The following is a 23,849-nucleotide window of genomic DNA, read 5'->3' as shown; positions in this document are numbered from 1 at the left end:
AAAGTCTGTAATATAAACACGTATAGGTAGCTAAGGAAATCACATCACTTAATCTTTTGTCTTTATCTTCCTTTTGATATTATGTGTATGGATACAGTTACCCTATAACCTCTCTCCCTTATGTGCTATCCAGTTCCTTAGAACTGTAGAGAAACTGTAGAGAAAAGTAGAGGAAAAATGTAGAAATGGAGGAGGGAGGATTGTCTTGTGAATATTCCAGCTACATATTTCTCTGGTGATACTTTATAAACCTTGTGTTACAAAAATTAATTTATGATTAGATAGTAAAACCACAAATTACCTGTGTGGGAACCCCAAATAAATGCTTAGGTAACCTCATGTAAGTTGTAGACATTTTCTGCTTAGCGGAGGAGGGTAAAAACAAGGTGGGGGGGTTAATTTTATATCTTTACCCTGGCAGATTAAGATGCTTATCATAATTTGAATGCTGTTATGCTGAGTTGTAAACTGAAAAACAGTGTTATTGAAGAAATCTGAAACCTCTTGAAAAAATGAGTTAGCTCTGAAGAATCATCTGAAGATTTTATATCACCTGAAATTATACAGACTTCCCTTTGAAATATGGAAATCACACTATACTTTTTGTAAAGGTTATGATACCAGTTTGGGGAATTTTAACAAATTTTACTCTTTGATTAGATCAGTGTCATGGGAACAGAGACTGCAAATTCTTTTGTCCTCTACTGAATGTATTTCTAGTAAAGAGCAGTTATTTTTTAATATAAATTGTTCAGCAGTTCTTCAGTCAAGTTTTTTCCCTTGTTCTGAATATCTGTATTTCAGAATATTTTTGCCATATGTTCTGGCATGAGTTTTCATTTTTCCTAAACTGTCTCATTTTCTTATTTGCTGCCTTTATTTCAAACCTGTGTCCATTTTTATTACTTCTACTGGTGCACATTCCAATTTAGTATCCTCTGTGGGTTTCATTATCATGCTGTTAATCCCTTCTTTCACTGACTTAATGAAGATGTTAAACAAAATCAAGCCTAATACCAATCCCTAAGGCACCCCACTTCAGTTACATTGGCATTTTCATTACTCTCTCCTCCAAGACTATCAGCTAGTTAACAGCATTTATATTTAGGAGAGTTAAAAAATTATTTCCAAATATGCCTTATCAGATATTTTAAGAATCCATACAAATTATGAACATTTTCCTCCCTTATCTCTGCATATGTAATTCACTAAAAAACACAATCACCTGCAGCAGACATAATATGCATTTTCTAAAAATGTGGTATCTATTCCTCAAGAGTTCATGTCCACATTGAGTCATTTCTGTCACTTTACACTGTTAGATACTAATCTTTTCTACCTTGTTTGTCTGGACCCTGACAAGGCCTTTAGTTTTTCTAGTAAATACCAGTTTAAGGGTCTTGTTCCCAATCCCAACCCCAATTTTTAGGAATAGAGTAATCTGAGTACATTTTTTTAAAAATTGTTTTGTTTGGCATCTTTATTTGAAGTGACATGAATAATAAATGAGGAAGTGTTAATCAGTTTGGAGGTTTTACTCCATCTTTTAGATAAGGTATGTTCATAAAGCTAAGTGTTCTGCAATTTTTCACAGTTGGCAGATTTGCTAATGTGCTTGTGTGAGAAGTTGTGATTTTTTTCAAAAGCTTGAGAGGAATAGTAGGCTTTGTAAAAGGTGGCAGATTAATAGTCATGAAGACTAGAATTCCACTGTCCCAAGGAAGAAATGCATCAAAGATTAATACTCTTGTTAGCTTGCTCATTTTAAAATAGGAAGACTGCTCTTTTTATATTTAGGAAAAAGAACCCTGCAGAACATGGAGAACAGTTTATCCTCTATGGCAATTAAGTCTTTAAGCTGTCTACTGTAATTTTCCAGGAAGGAACAATATGTACCCTAGGCACTAGCACAGCACATGGGCCAAAATATGCAAATTAAATAAAGACTATTTTTACCTCCATTTTGTTAATTTATTCTCTCTCTCTATTGGAGATTCCAAGCTGACTAAAACAAGAATCGTGGAGAAAATTTCAGACTAATTAATTGTCTGTCATGCCCACATGGATGTTTTAGATGGCAAGCCTTTCTCACACATTTATTGGAATATTTCTAGATGTTTTTAACTACAGGCTCTGACTTTAAAAGCTGCATTTATTTTTGATTTATGCCTAATACTCCCTTGGTATATGAATGACAGTTTTTGAGGTGGGTTTCTTTGTGAAAATTTCAGTTTTTGAATCTTTGTCTTCTGTAAATCATAAGTGTGAGGGTTTTATTTCTGTCAGTTGTAGAGCAGAATAAAATTGATTTGACATTGATCAAGATTTAAATATCAACACATTGCCAAAAATACGTACACAACTATAACAATTTTCTGTGATAGAAAGTTTTTAAAATATTATTTTCAAGCTAATACTTTGATCTTACCTTCTCTTAAGTTTTTGACCTGATTGTCCCTCTCTGTACCTTTAGCATTTTGTTAATCTTCAGGGTACTACAGACCTTCAGGAATGTATTAGCTGAGATTGCCTGTTTTAAGCCCAGCACTGTCAAAAGGCTCATTTTGAGATACTTGATTTTTAGAGGATTGCAGAGGTGTTTACAATTGGGAAGTATCAACTAAGATTAGGAGATATTCATTATGTTAGTTTAGTATTCATAACAGTATTGTGGCTTCTTCAGATGCGCTGTTGAGTTTAAAGGAGTGCCAGATTTTGTGCTGCTTGGTTTTTATATATTGGTGTGACATGATATTTCTCCTTGGTATAATTTAAATTAGGAAATACACAAAAATTTTAGGTGTGTTGATGGTGTTATGACACTGTGTTCAATGTCAAATATGGCTTTGTGGCATGATGTATCTTAATTTTCCTTAACTGCAGAGAAAAAAAAAAAATATACGCCCTAGGTTAGCATTCATGAAATTGCAGTACTTAGTCACTTCTTGGTAAAAAAAGAAAAAAAAGTTCTATGAATTTTCAAGCCCCAAATACATAAATTCAAAGTGAAAAATTTAAAACACACATTGATAAAATAGGTTTTAATACTGAAAAACAATACAAAATGATGAGTGTTTTCAGTCTTGTAGCTCTGGTGATCAGATACATATTGAAACATCCATCCCAAAATGAGAACTAACAAAATGGACTCACAACATCTAAAAACTGAATTATAAAACCTTTAAAACTGTGGGAATGTTACCGCTAGTTTAATAAAATAACTATAATATGCTATTGATTAATTGTGATTGTTTTTTTTTTACCTATCTAGGAAAAAAAGCTATCTAAAGGGAAGTTCTGAAGTTTTGAGTATGATATGCAAGCTAATTTAACTAAGCTATATATGGAGTCTTAGAAATTTAAAAATTTTTAGTCAAAGGTAATAATAAAAATTATTATTATGATTAGTAGTAATAGTAGTAGTAGTAGATAGGAATATATCCTTCATCCTTTAGCTACTGATAAAGGCACTGGTGAACATTTTTTCTCAAAAGAAAGCCTGTATTAAACTCAACTATGTGTTCTGAGCTCATTTCTGGAATTTTCAGACTATAATTTTATAACAGTTCAAGAAAAACATTAATTATATTGAAGGTTGGGTGTATTAGAATCATGTTAGTCAGATACAATTTGTTCTCATAGCATGAACTTGAAGCTTTTAAATTACTGTTGTCTAAACCGTGCCTTTAAAAAGTTTATTCTTACTAGTCAGTTGAATAAAAGATGTCACATTGCAAAAAAGCAATTTTACCATCATTATCTGAAACAAGAGGGCCCTAGGAAGAAAGGATTATCATATATTGAATAAAAAGTTCACCACCTTGCAGCTTTAATCCTGTTAGAAAAGATTATTTCTATCTAACTTAATCAGCCAGAGGTCTTTATTGCCTGGAGTATTAATTGATTTAGGTCTTCATTAAGGTCATAGGTACCCGTGGCTGACCAGAGGCAGCCTATTAGTGTGTTGTCAGTTCTGCTTATTTACATTGACTCAGCCTAATGGTGGTCGTGTCACTGTTGGGTCAGGGGGTCACTGAACCTTCTGTGCACCCTGACCTGTTAAAGGGCAGCAGTCACTCAGACACCAAACTGCATTCGTAACAAAGATTTGCCTGATTGCATATTGACTCCTTCCTTCCAAGAAACATGTATTTGTGGTGCAACTATTAGCATTTGCCTAAGTGTCTGTGGGTGAGTGTTTGAGATCCCTCTGCTAGAAGTTTCCAGGAAGTTTTATATTGCAGTTAATCACTCACAAGTTTTAATAATATCAGCAGGACCAGTTTCATAAAGTCAGTGCATATCTATAGGTATCCTATCACTTCTGTTTCTTTCTAGGCAGTAATAGTTGCAGCTTTTCCTTTCTAATTAACAGCTTAAGTTAGACCTCAGTTAAGTCTGGCTTTCTCATGGTTTCTTTTTTCTAATACATATATATATATATATATATATATATATATATATATATATATATGGATGATATGTTGTGTCCTTTTGGTAACTGAAAATACTGGTAAAAAAATTTAATGGTATAAAACAGTTACAAGTGGCACGAAGTCAGTTCTTCTGACTTTCCATGATACCATAGATGCTTTCCTTCTGTTTTCTAATACATGAAAGCACCTTAGAAAAAAAAAGCTACTATACAGTTTTCTATTGGTATAAGCCATGCCCTAGGTCTAATTATACTTATCCCTGTAAGATAGCTACACTGTGAAAAGTAGTAATTCTCAAATAATCTCTTAGCTTTCTATCTGTGAGAGCATGCATTGTATCCTCTGAGATTCTGATTATCCACTGAACTCCCCTGATTATTTACAGTTGTGCTGACTGAGCAAAACAGCTGCTAAACTGTTATATTAACTTACAAGGACTCACCTTGCATTTTACTTGCAATGATACAAATGAAAATAAAAAGCGAAGAAATTTGGAATCACATGAGGCCTCATTTATAACCTGTTTACTGCTGTGAAACAATACTGGAAATAAACTTGTACAAGTGAGCATCTCAGCAGTATGAAGCTTGAGTTTTCAGGATTGTCTTTGGTTCAAGTCTTTATTTAAATTTTAACACTGGAAATATGTGTATGGTCTGCAGCAAAAATTAAATTACCAGTGAGACATCCACTGTATACATATGGATCCTCTAAGGATCAATATGGATCCTTTATAGTGTAGTTTTGTTTCTATGCTGAGTTTCCTGTATAATGCAAGTCGGCCAGGCCGGATACACTGTGAGTCTACACCCTGAAAGATCTTCTGTTATCCTCGTAAGTGCTCCAAAAAGATAAGCTGTTGCAAGGTTCTAGCAGGGTTTTGCAGAACACTTTCACAACACAAGTACTGACACCATACATTGTGACAGCTCCTCTTGTAAGATTTCAGTACTGTGAACAAGATAGTATGATGATTTCCCTGTTTTAAATGCCTTTTACTCTGCTAACAATTTTCTGTATAATGCTTCAAACATTCCAAAGACAACGTCTTGAAATCTGGTAAAACAGTGTTTGTACTGGTTTGCTGCTTTGTCCTTGCTGATTATTTATGCTTGCTTTTGATGACTGAGTCACTGGGACAGAGAAGAGAGATACCCCTCCTCCTTCCCTTATTCTAAATTATGTCCCCCCAAAATACAGTTGCTGCAAATCTGTGGCCATTTTTTTATCCTTTTCCCCCTTTTCCCCTTGCATCCACCCTTCTATAACATGGTGGCTTGTTGGAAACATTGTTTTTCAATTAATTGCATCTTAAGATACAAACAAGTATGTTAGGAACAGAGGGATTTTTTTCAATTGGTTTTTAAAAAGCTGCAAGATTCCCACTGAATCTTAGCCAAAAGTGGTGCCAATTTTGCTCAAATCCTTCCGAGATTTTTTTATGACCTTGCTTATGACCAGTGGGGCTAATTGTATCAGAACTGTCCAGGATACTTAAAGAAAGTGCTATCTTGGTCTGTATTTCAAAACACTGACAGATATTTTATCGTTAATTAGTATTCATATTATGTCTCAAACAATCTGTTCAAGAATAGGGGAAGTGAACTGGTTGAACAGCTCTTCTGTCTACCTAATAATTAACATGGGTGATGCATGGAAAACCAGCAGCTCAACAGGGGATAAAAAGGAAGAAATACCATCAGTGTGGGGTTTTTTTCCTGTAGAAGTCTAAACTACCTGCACTGGAGTTTTTGACTGATGCATGGATTTCACTTTGCAGAGGTGAAAATGAATGGTTTGCTTTAAAAACAAACCTGTGCCCCTCTGAATCATATCTTTCTGAATTTGTTTCTCATCTTGTCAGTATGCCACTTGGTAGCTGGCTGGACTCCCTTGTTCAGTGGCACATATTTTAAAATAGCACTGTAAAAAAAAAAAAGAAAAAAAGACCATTTGTTCCTGTAAACTGAAATACTGCTTTCATGTATTTTTTTCTCCAAATTCAGGATTATATACAGCATTATCAAACAGTATTTAAGGTATTTTAAACTATTTGAATAGTTGATGTGTGTCAGTTGATATATTGTTTCCTCTCTGCTTCCTCCCCCTCTTCAGCTGCTAATCATAGAACTTGTATGCCAAATTGTATAAGATACTCTTCCAATAGTTACATGTGTGAGTCTTTTGTGAGACACAGACAGTTATGAGGACAGATTTGGAGTTGCATATGGGTCTGTCACATGGTTTGATTGCCATGTCTTCTAGGACACAGATTTCTTTTTTAATTATTCTTAATTCTGAGGAATTTTTACAGTTTATACAGTAAGTTCTGCAAAATTCTTCCGAAGGATTCCTTCCACAGTCCATTTTCTCTGTCGTTACTCCTAGCAAAATTTTTCCTGTGCTGACTTCAAGGCTGCTTACGCCCACCTTACTTCCCACTTCTATACTTAGTTTTCTTTTGATAGTGAATAAAATCTACTGTTTCACTGATTAGGACATGCACAGATGTTCTAGAGAAGTGCAGCATAAGATGATGAAAAGTTTTGATGTTTACATTAAGATTTTATAAAAAAAATCTTTGAGATGTCTGAATAATAAGAAAAAATGTTTCCTTTGCTGGCTGCTGTTAAAAAAAAGTAGGTCTTCAGAGTGTTGCTGGGAAGATTTTGAAAAATAAGCCCAAAATATCTGCATTGCAGTAGTAAATCTGGCCACCCAATAAAGTCCATTAATTTTCAAAAGGTGACCCATCTCTTTGTTCAAGTAACATCTCTTTGTTCAAGTAGCATTCTTCTGCATTTTATTTTCAATCTGCATTTTGCTTTTACCTTCTGGTGGAATAACATTGCTTTTTGTTCATACACAGTCATTTAGGTGTTCTGATAATATATTTTTACAGTATTTTTAAATTAGTTTACTAAATTGTTACAGGTGTGTACTGATAATTTCTTATATGGTTTTGTATAAAACAAATCTTAAGACATAGAAGATTAAAAAATAGCATTGAAGATAATGTGCATCATCACTCAAAAGAAAACAAGAGCATATTTAACCATGTTGGGGCATCAGTGTGATCCAGCTATAACAGTCTGCATGAGATTATTGTTTTGAGCTGACACATACATCCATGCATTACCTTTAGGCTGACGTGTTTGCTCTGTTTGTAACAAATGATGGCAAAGAACAGTACTGTGTGACATTCACATTCTCTGGACAGAGAGACGTAATTCTGTCTCTCAGGATTTTTTGGAGAAGCACAGAGAGAAAAGAAAACAATCTTTATCTCTGCTCCTTTGTTTCCCCCATGTGGAATGTGGTATGGAGATTGTTTACCTGAAGTGATTGCTTGATTGGATTCAATGACCAATCGGATCCAGCTGTGTCTCGGACTCTCAGCAGAGAGTCACGAGTTTGCGTTAGGTAAGTAAGAAGTAAGTATGTAGAATAGTATCGTATCTCTTTAAATAGTATATTAATTAATGTAATATAGTATAGTTTTAATAAAGCTATCCTTCAGCCTTCTGATCTGGAGCCAGACATCATCATTTCTTTCCTGAACTGGGGTCCGCCACATTTTTACTACAGTACTATTGAAAGAAACCAGCTGGAAGAGAGAAAGGTGCTTCCCATGTCTTCCATAAACTCCCAGAATTTTACATACTTATCTGATTCTCTCCTAGGTTGGTGATGTTCTCTACTGTGCTGGACAGATTGCTCTGGTACCCTGCACGATGCAGCTGGTTAGGGGTGGCATACGTGCAGAGGCCAGCCTTTCCCTCCAGCACGTTGGGCGAGTGCTGCAAGCCATGAGCCAGAAGACTGCGCTCCACCACGTCATCACAGCCACCTGCTACGTAACCAACAGCAAGAGCATTCCTATTGCTCGCTCCATATGGCAGAAGAAATTAGGAGAATGCAAAAAGGTAGCTGCCCTATCCATTTTCTTCTTTCTGGGTTGTCTTTTTTTTTTCCTTTCTAAGTCTTGCAGTAATATCAGCATTTTTGCAGTACATTTCAGAGGGGTTCAAGTAAAGGTTTGATTGAGCTGTTATGTTCTGGCTCATAAATGGTTGTGCACAACTGAGAAAGAAAACTGCTTAATAGAAAGTTATATTCACCACTAACTTTGTCTTAATTCCCCAAAGCATTGTGTTAAATAACTCTTAAAGAACAGTCAATTTCTTTAACAAAAATGTGAACAATACCTCGTTTGAATTACTTCTGTCCATATTTTTTTTACATAATGAGAAATGGGCATTTTAGTTCAACTTTTTGTCAATTGTTCTGTTGAGGATTTTTTCCTCACTTGCTTACAAACAATATTGTTATGATAATTGAGTTTAGCAATTTACTGCTCATTATTGTTTTATATTCATCTGGACTTCTAAGACCACATCTGGACACGCCTGTCTATTGGTTAAGCCTTGATTAACAGCATAATAAATTGCACAGTGATTTATAATGATGCCATAATAATTCCTGATTTGTATGTGCCCCTTTTCTTAAAATAGCCATGGAACCCCCAGACAGCATTAAAAGATAGTGGCCACAAAACTTGTAAATAAAACATGACTTCTCCCCAGTGCATAAAAACCAAACGCATAAAAACCAAATGCATAATTGCTGTATAATTTAATATAGCCTCATTATTGTGTTTTCTGGAGGCTTAGAAGCATAGAACATATAAATATTTTCTTAGGAGAAAAAAGACACCTGAAACTTCCCTTCTATTTACCTTTGTCTCCAGTCTCTGCACTACACAAGTGTATTCCTGAGTAAAGATACAGACTTCACTCACATGCTTACATATGTCAACCTGATTTACTAACAAAAAACACTCCTAAATAATGTTTATTATTCCTCCAAGACCAGTTTCAGATTCAGTATTGAATCTGAATTCAATTTGTTTTATTTAAATAAATTTCCATTTGTGTTTTGTGACCTATTAGTAACATACCATGGCCACAAACCCTCTCTGCTTTCTGATTTGCAATATATAAAATTAGAAGACAGATTGGTGGTGTTTGCCAATTCTTTGAAATTTATCCTTTTTCCATATACAGTCTTTTAGCTCTTCCATAGTTGTTATGCATAGCAGCTAGTCTTTATCAAGTCCTTTACTTCTTCCACTTACTAAGATGACTAGGCAGAACTTGCATTTTTAAAACATTTCTTTTTAGCTACCTGAAAAATACAGATGAAGTTGCTAACTTTTGAGCTATCAGTTGCATGTTCCTTTTCGAATGTTCAAGCCGTAGCTTAAAAAATTGTTGCTCACATGTACTCCTGTGTAGTGATAGCTGTTTGGCAGGTTTCAGGAAACTTTAAGAAAAACATCCTGCAATGAGGCAGTCCTCTAGGATATTGATCAGTCTTATGCTGTGCTCATCAGATCATAATTCAGTAATGAAACTATCAGAAAGAAAAAGAACCTATTAGATAATGTGTGCCACAACACCACCTAAAAACGCTTTGGAAAAAACCTGAATATAAATGGGAGTGAGACGTTATTAACAGCTGCATGTTCTTGTTTTTTTAATTTTGTCACTAGGAGGTTCAGAAAGAGGAATTAACTTTTTTCCTCAGAATATGTATATTTTTTGATTAGAAGGGGTTTATATTCAAAGCAAAGCAGAGAAAAATGCTTTTCAAATAGTTCTGTTACAAGGGAATAGAGGGGGAAATCACCCTGCCCTGAAAATACAGTTGTCCTGTTAATGAAAACAGAAATTTTGTATTGAAAAATGAAAAATTGTTCTTCAGTTGTACTTCTGTCTCAGTTATTCCATAGTACCAGTGAAAACAGTTTTTATTTTGGAGCAGCCTTCCAGATCCTGTAAGATACTGCCTTTCTCTGTGGAAGACACAATATGATAGCCTTACTCTGAAGGCGTATTCCTTACCTGTGTGGTTTTGTTCAGGTTTTGGTATTCCAGTGCTGCTACAGACAGTTCTGTTGCATACCATGACATGACATAATAGTTTGTTTTTGCCAAGTGAACTAAGTCAGCCAGACCAAATGTATTTTATTATTCTTTAACTCTATTTTAAGCAGTGGCCAAAGGCCTGAACCAGTAGTAACCTACAGATTACTTAATAAGAACAAATGGTTTCTCAGTTGAAATTGTTCTCCTTCTGTCATACATGAAAAAAGGAGTTTGTGCAAATAAAACAGTTCAGCTCAGAACTCGTTTTTTGTAAGTTATATATATATATATATATATATATATATATATATATCATAAAACATAGAATTGATTATGTTTTAAATATGGGATTTAGACTATTTCTGTTCGTTGAATGTTCTGTATTTAGTAGAAAAGCAATATTAAAATAATTGTATTTAAAATGGTGACTAAATCATATGCATCAGAACTGACAAAGCTGTTTTTCTTTAGACCATGAGAAATTTAGCATTCTGTCGTGTGGTGATACCTGGTAAATATCTTCTACATGAATTAATAATACTGTCCGGCAACTTCCCTTGAATCCTTCTACACGTTTGATGGCAGTAGTAACTAAAGCATAAAAAGATTATATAAAAGTGTTTAGGACACCGATAAATTGGACCTAACAGCACATAATATAAAGAGAAGTATGAGAATTGTTTTCTGGATATGTTTTTATAGCACAAAATATTTACTCATAAGAGCTGGATGTGGACATGCAGTTGCTCAAAGCTTGATTTAAGGCCACAGGGTCAGACACAGCTGGACTTCAGAAGACTTCTTCTAATGTTGCTAGTGACAATTGTCTTTTAGGAACTTCTTGAGTTACAAAGAGAAAGATTATATTTAAATTAATTTCAATTTTTAAAAATAAATTATAAAAGGTATATTTAGGAATAATCTCATTTTTCCAGAGGAAACATTTAATATATTATTAACAGAGGAGTGTTCTAGTGAGGATGGGAGGGGACTGTAAGAGAGGGAGCAAACAGTAAGCAGGCTGGATCCTCTAGCGCCATCTGAGTGGTTAAAGTCACCCAGCCTCTGGTCCCTTCCTTATTCAAGCATCATTCCTTCCTTCTTACACAATTCCTTTCTACTACCATCATCCTGATTTCCCTCATTCCTTATGGCAGCTCAGTATCTGTGCTCCCAGCATCATTCCTGCAGCTCAACCCTACAGTATAACCCCCTGAGCCTCCCTGAGCTCCTGTTACCCACAGTCATCAAGGGTTGTTCCTTAGAGCTGGAATCCAGCCCCTGTTCCTCTCTCTTCTTCCTTCATGTGTCACTTTGGGTTGCAGCATCATTGGAAAAGCCATTCAGGATGACAGAGGAAACAGAAATCTGGTGCAGGGATGTAAGGTAGTAGAAAGGAAAAAAATAGTGGGGAGGGAAGGATAAGAAAACAACCCCACCAAGGGTTCCCTCAGAAGAGCATCATCTAAATCACTGGGCTAAGGATCTTTGGATTGACATTTTTAATGTACACAAAAGGGATTTCCTTGTTAAAACATAAAAGGTATTGTAAAAATTGAGATCTAGAGTGAAGGAGCTGAAATTAGCATTTTATTCTGTAGGTGCATAAAACTGCATTTTTGTTGCTGGAGAAATTAAAATATAATTAAGGGAAGCAGTAGTTAAAATCAAAAGAAAAAAAAAAAAGAGGCTGCAAAAATAGCATAAAGACAATTATGCAAACAAATAATCAAACTCAAAACCTAGGAAGACTTACTGGGAAGCAAGTACTAGCAAATACTAGCAAATACAAGTGCCAGCCATCATCAGCTTTCTCCCACCCTATTTTTAAGTTACATTATTTGCATAGTTTCTTTGTGATTGCCAGGCATACTTAGGGACATTCTGACTCTTGAGGAGATAAATGGAGGGACCTTCTCTAGCATACCTAGTAGCAGTTATGTGCTAGAACAATTTCGGTCTAATCCAGTAGTTAGCATTTAGGAGGTTTTTGGGCTTTGTGTCTTCTTGGTGCTTTTTTTAAGTGACCAAAAAAAAAAAAAAAAAAAAAATCTTAAAGCATTGCTAAAACTTTCTGGAAGAAGGACTGACACTTTTCCAATTAAGTCTTGTCTTGTGTTTTTCTTTACTTCACATCTTTTAATGACAGTGTCATGTAATATGATGATTTTATAAGCGGTTTTGCTAACTCATTCAGCAGAGTAATCAATAGAAAAAAGTAAGCCAGATGGGTTGTAGTCCATTTGTATTGGGTGGGACAGATGGCATTATTGATAGATGGAAATATTCCAAATAATTATTGTATAATGATATAACAGTGACTGTGCCTGCAAAATTTTATTAATTTACTTTGTGAATTCACTTTATTCAGTAGGGCTTGAGTTGTACCATTTACACAGTAATCCTAATATATTTAACTGGGAGCTGAGTCTACACCCTAACTTCTCCTTCCCCTGCCCATGGGCTTTCTGTGCAGAGACATCCCTGTAGTATTTTGTTAGTCTGTTTCAAGTGGTGCATTGTACTTTTGCCTATACAACAGATTCCGCTAGGCTGAGATGACAAGATCATAATTACATTTTTTTTCCTACCTCTGAATGCTTGGTTTTGCTTCCTTTTGTTATCCTCACCAATACAGAGAAGAAACATACTGTGCTGTCTCAAGATTTCAGGCATTCCAGCTTGCTTAACTGCTGTGTTTTCGGGTTATTTTACATCTCCGGCAAGACATGGTATAGCTAGATTAATAAAATATATAAATTTGGATAAACTGTGTAATAAATACTCATTTAGACTGTTGTTATTCAGTTGTATATTCCATGGAAAAGTACTGTGAATTAATTCTTTCTGTGAGATAAGTGCAAATTAACTTCCTAGTTGAAAAATTCCGAGGCTGTTTGCTGCTTTTGAAATAAATTTGTTTATAAAATTCTGAATGTTTAAGATTAGTTTCAGTTATTTTGGTTGGATGAAATATATGCAAAACTTGGAGGCAGATTTTCCAGAACTCTCTGAAAAGTTATCTCTGAATTCTTTGTTATAAAAAGAAAAAATTATAGGGAAATACTTCAGTGTATTTAGTACACAATGTCATGTTATCAACAGAAAGTTTAGAATTGGTTGTATTTGTAAGTGAACCCAAAACATTGGTGAAGGGAGATTTTGAGACAGTGAAAACAATATATTTTGTTAAGATCAGAAGACTGAGTTGCATGGAAAGATAATATTTAATGTAACAACACTAATATTTAATTAATAGCATTAAGGTCATTATATTTTTTTTTAATCTGATATTATAGATCAGTTCCCCTTTAGTTATTGTAATAGACAACTGCCAATGTATTTTCCATACCCAGTAATGAAAAATCTACTTGGTGAAATACTTCCTGTGACATAAAAAAAAATGTATATTTTCACTTTTATAACACCGCTTCCATTTGGACCTTAGCTGTCTGGTACTCTCCCACCTATAATTTTCCAAGCAAACATTCTGCAAACTTTAAAAGTTCACCAGCCCATCTTCTTCTGACAGAAGCTTACTTTTTTTTCATGGTGAGAATTTAGGATGAGTGGCTGTGATCCCATGATTGTTTCAAATCCAGCAAAGAGTGCTGCAGTTGACTTTCATTCTGTCAGGAATGCCAGTCAGATTGTTGACAATGTGTATCTTAATAGTGTGTAATGCAGAAGTGATGGAAAAAAGATTCACAGTGTTTTATCTGATATATATTGTGAATGGGTTCCACACTTATTTCAGCACTTGGGTAGCTTGATGCCAAATTTCAAAATCTAAATTAAAACCTTTTGGACCAGATTTAAAAACTGTTTAGATTTTAAAAAATGTAAGTACACCCAAACTAGGATTTTTTTAAATATATCTAAGAGCAATCATCTAGGACACTGGGCCCCTTCCAGGGAGCCCCTGCATCGTACCTTCTTTGACACTCCTGTAAATATCATTGGTGCTTTCATGTATCTTTCCACTTTGCCTTAAAAATAATGTACAGGTCCCAAGTTACAGACAAGTTAAATTGTGAAACAAGAATCTGTCTAGCTATATGCAGTTGTTTCCTGGAGTAATTAGTGTATTTTCATGGCAGTCATTTTTAGAATGGCATTATGCATCTGTAACAGCAGTCTGTGCATTGTTCAGACATTCCTGTGCTATTTGAAGTATACAGACTGTCATGAATTTAAATAAAATTCATGCATTCTCTAACGCATTATCCTAAGTACAACAGAACTAGCTTATGCTCAAATAGTGAAAGTTGAAGATTTTTCTTGCTGCAAAGGATTGGACAAAGGTTTAAGATCCTCTTTTACCTATAGAGAAAATTACTATAAAACTTAAAATTGAATATTAAAAAACCTTCCCAGATTTCTGTGAGAAATATTTTTTCACCATTCTGAACAGATGTTTCTAAGCCAGTAATATTCAGGTACACTTTTTTGTCTAATTCATCATGTATATTGGTTAATATCTTTATTTAATGCAATTGTTAGATTTCAAAAAATTGTTGTAAATTCTGTGTCCTATAGATAATACTATAGGTAATGTTAACTTAATTAGTCTCCTTTTATCAGTTTCTTGATCAAAATAGCCAAACAATGAGTAGTAGAAGTAAACAAGCATTATAAAGGTAAAATGACAGATTAGAGCAATGCTACATTTGCATTGCAGTAAAATCTCACATAGGCTAATTAATATGATTTGTAATATCACTAGAAATAAGATAAATATTTTTGAAAACCATTGCTGATAGCCAGTACCTATGCCTATCAAAAATTCAATAGGAAGAATACACATGTTTCTGTTTCCTCTTTTCTGTCCCATCAGGTTCATAACACCTATTTTTCAACTAGATGCTATTTTGCATTTTCCACAGTTTGATACATAAACCTAGGCTTCTTTTATGGTCCACATTCAGAACACACAGTGTATTAAATTGCGCAGTACTAGTGTGTCTTTGATCTCCTGCCCAGTGTATTTCATTTCCCCTGTGTTCAGATTAGGCAAAGCTTTTCTATTCATTTGGAGCAACTGTAATGAGAATATTTAACACAGATCAAATGCAGATAGTGGAAATCCAGAGGTCCTCGGAAATAGTGTGCCATTTGACACTGGGCAACAGTGGGAGGTCAAAGCTTTGCCACTTGAACTTTCTCTTAAAATATTATAATACTGTATTTGTAACATTAGCAGAGCCTTAAAAATGTTTTAAAATTAGTATAGTCAACTAAAATAACATGACTTTAACTAAAGCTATTTTTAGAAATTGAATATATGTGTATAAAAATCATATGATTGCATAATAGTCTAAAGAGTATGCATAAATTTAACTTTAGAATATAAAAAATAAGAACAATAGAAAATCAGAAAGGTGAGCATTTCTTCTGTGATTATGGAGATATACAGATACCAGTATAAGTCAGCATAACTCTGTGATTTCCATGAACTGATTTACACTAGCTTATTTGCCATTTACAGGTAATATATCCATGCATTTGAATGTTGTTTTTCAGGTAGTCAGAGTGAAGAAATTCATGTCAGGATATTCAGGGTGGTAAATAGCCTGGTTCATGCAGACTGACTGATCTTCCCCTGAAGCAGTTCTCTTATAAGACTGCTTTTGAGTGATTCTTCATCTCCTTTGCTGAAAACATTATTTCTGTTTTGAGCCTGTCACTTTTGTGCTAAGATGCAAGAGTGCATATAGGCATCCACTGTTTGCTTAGGCCACAACCTCTGATCAAAAGTCTGATGTGTGATGATGTGAAAGCCATTAACAGAGTTGCATCCCTGAACCAAGTACCTGTTGTCACTGCCTCATTATAGAGGGATGAATGCCATTTTGGCTGAAAAGTGATCAAAGTCCAACTTTCACTCAGGAAACTTCCCTATTAAACTGTAGTCCAAATTATATGTAGGACCCTTTAAATTCCCACAATAAAGGATAGAATTTCAGGATTTCATCAGCTTCAAAGGTTTTTTATTCTTCTTTGGATGAGGTAATCCTGTTGATCAGGACTGAAAGAAGAACCATGCTACCACCTCAACCTACATAAACTGTCTTGCTAACTATTCATCCTTCCTGAAACTGTAGCAGGTTAATCTCTTTCAGACCACAAACATCCCTTCCAATTTACTGCTTCCAACAAGTAGTTTGATATTCAATACTAAGTAGCTACTCTAGATCTTGGTCTTTTCCAGGGAGGATATTTTTATTTGTCTTGTCAATGGAAGCCCTGTAAAAGTCAGAAAACTCAGATCTCAGAAACTAGTCAAACTTAAATACTGAAAACCCTTCTCTGTGGGCAATATCCCCTTTGTTATGGTTATGCAGGACCTGGAAAATCATTCCTGTTGCTATTGACTTGTGTGCAGAGTCTTCCTGGGTCTTCATGAGAGCCTCTATAGTTCTGTGTTTTAGATTTGTGGCTAACATGCTGATGTTGTAGGCTTTTTCTCAGTCAGCACCCCAGTGAATAGACTGGGTGTGGGCAAGAGGCAGTCAAAGGGATATCTCAGACCATATGACACCATGCTCAACCATAAAAATTGGAGAACTTGGAGGAAAAAAAAAAAGAAATTAACTCAGGAAAACATCTTTGTTCTTCCAGTGGAAGTACTTCTTTACTATTTTATTGTATGATCCAAAGGATCCTAATAAATTTCAGTACTTTATTATCCTCATCTCTCGTTCTGTGTGCTGATCATAATAATGATTTCATTTCCTCTTCTTCCTCCTCCTCTCAGAAGAATATCACATGGTCTTCAAAATTGATAATAGGTTTTAATTTTCTTACTCATAAATCCAAATTAACCCAAAAATTATTTATCCTTTCCTGTACACCACTTTCAAAAAAGCATGTAAGACAGTGTGAAAGTGAGCTATCTTATTTTGAAGCCTCTTTAAATTTTTTCATAGTAAAAATGAGCAGTGCTCCCTGGTCAATATCCATTTACATGCATACAAGCTAGCAATGAGTAATCACTTTCAGCTTCCTCTGTTTTTATTCAGCTTCATTGATGAAAAATAAAAATACATCAAGCTGATATGATAGTTTTTCGCTTCTCATTAGTCCTTTGGATGTAACACCAGAAACACAGGTAGTAACACTTGAAATACAACTTTGATTTTATCTTGGACATTATTCATTGTTAATATTATGCAGGTCTTTATGCATCAAGTCTGAAAGAGGATAATGTAACTGTTAGCTGAAGAAAATACTAATTGTCGACCATTTTTAATTAAGATTGTGATTTTGGTAAAGGATCCTTGTAATTTGTCAAATGAGTGTTTGTGTGAGTTGCAGATGGAAACTCAGTAATGCTTAGTCTCTTAGTCCCTCTGTGCATGTTCTGCAGAGCTGCATGGAGGAGACATACACGTCTACAGATTTTTTTCACTCTCAACTCTTATACTAATATATGCATATAGACATATATATATACACATTACAAGCAAATCCATGAATATATTTTTTTTCTTAGTATAACAACTTTTAACAAGGATATATATTAGTATATGCCACTTAAAGGCCATTTACTGAAAACCTTCCACTCTAATCTTCTGTTCATGGAGTCACCTGCTTTCAGGAGTGTGATTTAAGGTCCCATTATATATTTCAGTAGTAATCTGTGAGACATTTCATGTTCAGAAGAACAAATTTGTTTTCCATATAGCTCATTGCAGGGTCTGTTGAAAATGGCTACATATTTAACTAAAATTTGGCTTAGACCTTGTAGGTTATTGTGAACTTTCTTTCACAGTGGGTCTGGCTGGGGTGGAGTTAATTTTCTTTACAGCGGCCCCTATAGTGCTGTGTTTTGGATTTGTGGCTAATACTGTGTTGATAGCAGACCAATATTGGCTGTTGCTGGACAGTGCCTGCATAGCATCAAGACTTCCTCTTTCTCCTGCTTTACCCATACCCAGCAAGGAGGGGACATCGTTGAGACACCAAAGTATTATATTGTATTATATATCATTTAGATTCATGCTTGATGATAAAAACTGGAGCAGGGGTGAGGTTATTTCCTAACTTTTTGGGCAGCCCATTATAATAGATTTTAAGAAATTGCCTGAATTACAATCACCTGAATTTGACTTCTGTAACACTGAACTGGGACAAAACTGGTCCTGCAAAATCCAAATTCCAAACTGTATGTAGGACATTATTGGTCAATGTAAAGGGCTTGAGTTAAAATAGAAGACATGTGAAGCCCTAATAGTCATATGCTATACCATTTTACCAACCTTGTTTTACAGTCATACCGTATTAAAAAACGAAAGTAACTGACTAGTCTGTTGAAGACAGTATTTGCCTCAAGAATATTCATATACAGAAGATGGAATGTAAATATATTTTCCAGTAAAAATTTGTGTACGAAAAAGCACCATATTCAAAATGAAATTGCTTGCCAGAAAAACAATCATATCCTAAGCTACATCAGAAGACGTATGGCCAGCAGGTTGAAGAAGATTCTGCTTCTCTGCTCTGCTCCTCTGCTCTGCTCTGGTGAGACCCCCTCCTAAGGACTGTATCCAGCTCTGGAGTCCTCAGCACAGGAAGGACATGGACCTATTGAAGCAAGTCCAGAGCAGGACTACCAAACTGATCAGAGGGATGGAGAGCCTCTCCTGTGAGGAAAGGCAGAGAGAATTAAGATTGTTCAGCCTGGAAAAGAGAGGGCTTTGAGGTGACCTAGTTGCAGTCTTCCAGTACCTTGAAAGAACTTAAGGAAAGGTGGGGCAAGAGCATGTAGTGACAGGGCAAGAGGAAATGGCTTCTGATTGGAAAAGAGTGGATTGAGATTAGGTATTAGTAAGTAATTATTTTCCATGAGGTTGGTAAGGGACTGGCAAAGGTTCCCCATGGAAATTGTGGTCCCTTCAAAGCCTAGAGGTCCCTTCAAGGCCTGGCTGAGCCAGTGGAAGGTGTCCCTGCCCAAGGCAGGGTGTGTGGAGCTAGATGATCTTCAAGGTTCCAACTCAAGCCATTCTGTGATTTTATGAAATGATTTTTGATTGCATAATCAAGGTGGCTACTGCAATGAGAGAGAGCCTGACAGTTATTGGAAGTTTAGTAGTGCCACCAGAGTTTTCAAATTGTTTTTTTTCTGCCTCCTGCAGCATCAAAATTTTCTTCCTTGTATTCTACAAAATTCTACAACATTTAGTTAAGTTTGACAAGAGTAGCTTGCAGTGCTGTATGTGTACAGATAAATAGATGATGTAATTAGAATATGTGAGGTGCAAGCTGATACTTGATTTGAAAATTGGTTTCAGAACTCATTGTCAAAGTTCAGAAGGAAGCAGACTTTCAAAGAAAAGGTCTTTGCAATCAGTATCCAAAATTCAAATACTATCATAAAGTCTGTTATCCATAATGCCCACAAAGTAGATTTTGACCATTAACTTTGCTCATTTTCTGTCCCATTTGGATACACACTTGCAGTTATTTTCACCTGAAATCTTTCCATCTTGAACATCCTTACTTCAGTTCAACTCTTTTTCCTAAGTGCTTATTTTTGACACTACACCTGAAGAATAAAAACCCTCAGAGTGACAGTCTGTGATCATGTTTCATGTGGCATGCTTCATTTGCTTTCAGTTTGTATTACTATCAATTTATGACTTTGTTCCTTAAATACTTATCTTTTTTTTTCCACATCGTAACTGATATATTGAATGATGTATGTTTGAGAGGTATTTCAAGGATCTTAACTTCAGTCATTAACTGGTTACATCTTGGCTCAGGAACCTTTAGTTCAGTTAGAGAAAGTTACTATTTTTTAAGCAAATAAAGCAGTTTTTCGGTATGTAATTATTTTCTTATCAATTTTACATTTTCATGCCCTTTTGAGCATCTAGCATGCGGTGCTTGAATTTACATTTAGCTCTGCAGGAACTGCTTTAAATATTATTATTAAGAAGGAAGAAATCAAAAATCAAAGTGAATTTTTAGTACAATAGCAAGGTATAGGAAGGTACAATTGCAGCAACAGCAGCCTGGATTAGTGTATAGAGCTAACTCACAGCTTGACAGAAAATCCCTGCTGGGGAGGAAATGTAGGGGAACTGGCAGAATTTTGCTACATCTGCTCCCTACTGCTAATAAGCTTTAACCCATTTCATTTTTATTATGCTTGGTGTTTAGATATTTTGCTTCCAAAATTATATCTGTAACTATGAGAACACATAAAAGGAAGCTCGACAGGTAGGGCTGTTTAAAAATTTAAAACTATCAGCAAGGGATGTTAAAGGCCATAATGAGTACGATGGTTGCCTTCTCAGTGTGGGATTTTAGAGTTCAGGCACTTCAGTGCTGGTAGAAAGGCTGAGTAGAAGTATTGAGTAAAGCTGATTTCATAGCTTGAGTGGCTTGTACAGCCAGAAGGCACCATTAGATTATTTATTCTGACCTGTATATCACAGACCATTACATTTCACCCAGAAATTCCTATTTCGAACTCTGTGAGTATACTTGCACTAAAATATATCAGACCTTAGGAGTTCCAAATACTTTATGCCACAGGGTGAGAAGGAAAAGGCTGTGCTTCACATGCAGTAGGAAGAGGGTTTGTCAGATTGGTAAGTATACATTATGAATATTTCTGCAGAGTAAGGTAAACAAACAAAGACTTGTATGGACTTTACAAAATTGAAAACCCTTTCTTCACCCCACCCCTTTGAATTAGGGAAAAAAGATACAAGTATAGGTATCAGAGCACTTGTATCAGAGTTGTACTGAAACCATAAACAGTTCTCTGAATAAAACAAAAATTAAAAAATACAACCCCCACTCCCTAAATCAGTTATAATAAACAAAATGTAAGACTTTATCTGCCTCATGACACATCAGTGGGAGTAATTAAGAGGGAAGATCAAAGTCATGTCCATTTTTAAAATTAATAACTATTGTCTAATTCTGCCTTTCAGGTACTATTGTCTAATTCTGCCTTTCAGGTATTTTACCCCTTTGGCAGCCCTGCAGTCTGCACTTCTCAGTTTCTCAGTCCAGAAACTTTCTCTGCAGTACTTTGAACATGCTTTTATCTGAATAATCAGTGCTATAACTAATATCTATAGTATCTATAAATGATGGGGAAATGGTGTTGTATATTTTCAATTTAATATTATCAAATGCTTACCATAACTGATTATAAATTTTAAAATCATTCTTTTACTCCCATCATGACATGATTGTCACATACAATTATGAAATGTATTTTGAAGAGAGACTGAAAGATGTAAAATTCACTGAGTAGTTGAAAACTTGATGTCTGTGGGGCTGATAAGACTGCTTTTAGATACTGAGTTAGAGCAAGACTATGATACTTACCTGAGCAATGATGCAAAAATGCAAGTCTCAGTCTTTTAGTAGGAGATGCTTCTCCATTACTGTGCATGTAGAAGCCTGTGTCTATCTTTCAGCAGGCCAGTTTACATTTTCTGTTTTTCTTTCAAGTTATTCTAACAAGAAATTATTTGAGCTTCCTTTGCAAGAAAAGTTCCAGGTTGATGCATCCAGAAAACAGAGGTGTTAGCCTAGTTATTGCAGACTCTGTGTACACTCTTTGGCTTTCAGTTGTTGATTTGTTCTAGAGACTTGTTCAAAGCTGATTATGTCTTCATAGAAATGTGATACTGATTGCTTTTGTTTTGATCCTGTCAGAACTTCTCAGTTTCTGAAATAAAAGGATGAAAACACAGTGAACCAACAATAGAAAAGAGAAACAAGATTAACAAGCAAATGATATCCTTCTGTACTAAATATAATCAAAAGAGAGCTTGTAAGGTTATGTCTTAAATTTCAACAGAACCCTTTTTTCTATCACACAGAAATGATGAAAATTCATACCACTTCATGGCCTCTGTTGACAATCATGGTAAAAGATAGAATAGCAAGTTGTTAAATTATTCTGTTTGAGCAATATAAGCGATAGATCATGTAAAGTTATTGAACTGATTTCTTATGAACTTTCTATTTTCATGAGTTCTGTATTTGCTTTGCTTTTTTTTTTTTATGTAATGCTTACCTATTCTTCCAGTGGAACTATTCGGAGACCATTCATCATGAAATTTTTGATTCTGCAAGGATTTCAACATGTCCTTTATGCACCAGAAAGCTGTCTCAACTTATAAATCAAATTTACTCTATATTTATTGCAGAATTTGGGTCCTAAGAGTGTTGTTACTTAATTTTTCTGGTAATTTCTTCTGACTTATTTGCTTGTCTGCCATAAAATTTTAGCCCAACACCTTGTCTATTCCTAATTATAGCCATCAATATATTGTACAGATTTCAAATTTCCTATACTACCACTAAAATAACTTGGGATATGGTCATTTCATCCTCCTGCAAAATGCATCTCTGAGAAAAGTTAAGCTGTTGTGCTTGTCATGTTACTTGCCAACCATTTCATATATAATTATTAATTTTGTGTCATTACTATAGCTACATGCAGACTTTTTCAGAATTATTAAGGTGAAAATTTGATTTGTATTTTTTTCTAATGTGCGCAGGCAGAATTATGTCAAAAGAATACATTAATTAGAAATCCATTTAAATTACAAAAATTGATTGAAAACACCCTGGGAAAAAGTACTACCTCTAAGTTCTTTACTTGGATTTGTTACCCTATATCTGTTTTTCCTTTTTCATGTTTCTGTTTTGTAAAGATAGCTAAAGACTACACAAAAAAGAAATTACTCTCAAAAATGTGCTATCAGGTGCTGCTACAAAAAATAACCACTTGGTTTGCTTTAAACTTTCCATGGTTCAATAACACCAAAGTAAGTACAGGCTCAGTTTCTCAGTTGACATCGTACAAAATAATTTCTACATGGTACAACGATTACTGAACTACATCCACTTTGTCCAGCATGTTGAAGAGTGAGTAGAAAGGACTGAAATTTCTGAAGAACTTGTTTCTTTTTATATTTACAGTATTTGACAAATTTTATACAGTATTTACAGTATATGACAAATATTCCATTTATAAGACTTCATTTTTAGTCTTCCAGTTTTGTGTTAATGTCTTTTTGACATACACTGAATAATTTGTTTTATTTCAGAAAGAAATACTAAATGTCTGACTTTCTTATCTTTGTAAGCTTTCCAAAAGGAACATTCTTAGCAATTTTATTGTTATAAAACACTGTGGTATTCATTATTTGAATTCAGATGTGTTATACCAAAAATGCATGTGGCCTATTTATTAGACCAACTAGGATGTTGAAAAGAATTGCTTCTATCCTACTTTCTTTAGGAACTGACATTTTTATTCTTATGCAGTTTTCCTAGTGGAATCTTTACTTTTTTAAGTCATAAACCTATTGTTGTAAGAGACTCTAGCAAAGCTTAAACTGGATCTCAAGAGTTTGATGCACTCTGTTTAATGCAGGCAGTGTAAAAGAAATTTTAAATGTATTATTTAAAGGCACGTTAATCTTGACACTGTAATGGTGTAATA

General features: G+C 34.8%; 1 protein-coding gene across 2 annotated transcripts in view; it reads left to right on the top strand.

The window, feature by feature from the left end:
- The window catches only part of DPH6 (diphthamine biosynthesis 6), a 188,411-nt gene that overhangs the window by 119,428 nt on the left and 45,134 nt on the right, over window positions 1-23,849 (top strand). For both annotated transcript variants that reach the window (XM_031504994.2, XM_077784065.1), the window contains exon 13: window positions 8,120-8,362. In XM_031504994.2, the coding sequence (XP_031360854.2) occupies window positions 8,120-8,362 (243 nt within the window). The remainder of the gene's footprint in view (window positions 1-8,119; window positions 8,363-23,849) is intronic.

This window comes from Lonchura striata, chromosome 6 (genome assembly GCF_046129695.1).
Source record: "Lonchura striata isolate bLonStr1 chromosome 6, bLonStr1.mat, whole genome shotgun sequence".
Classification (NCBI taxonomy): Eukaryota; Metazoa; Chordata; class Aves; order Passeriformes; family Estrildidae; genus Lonchura; species Lonchura striata.
Note: the sequence above shows the minus strand (reverse complement) of the source record. Positions and strands in the feature narration are given on the sequence as shown.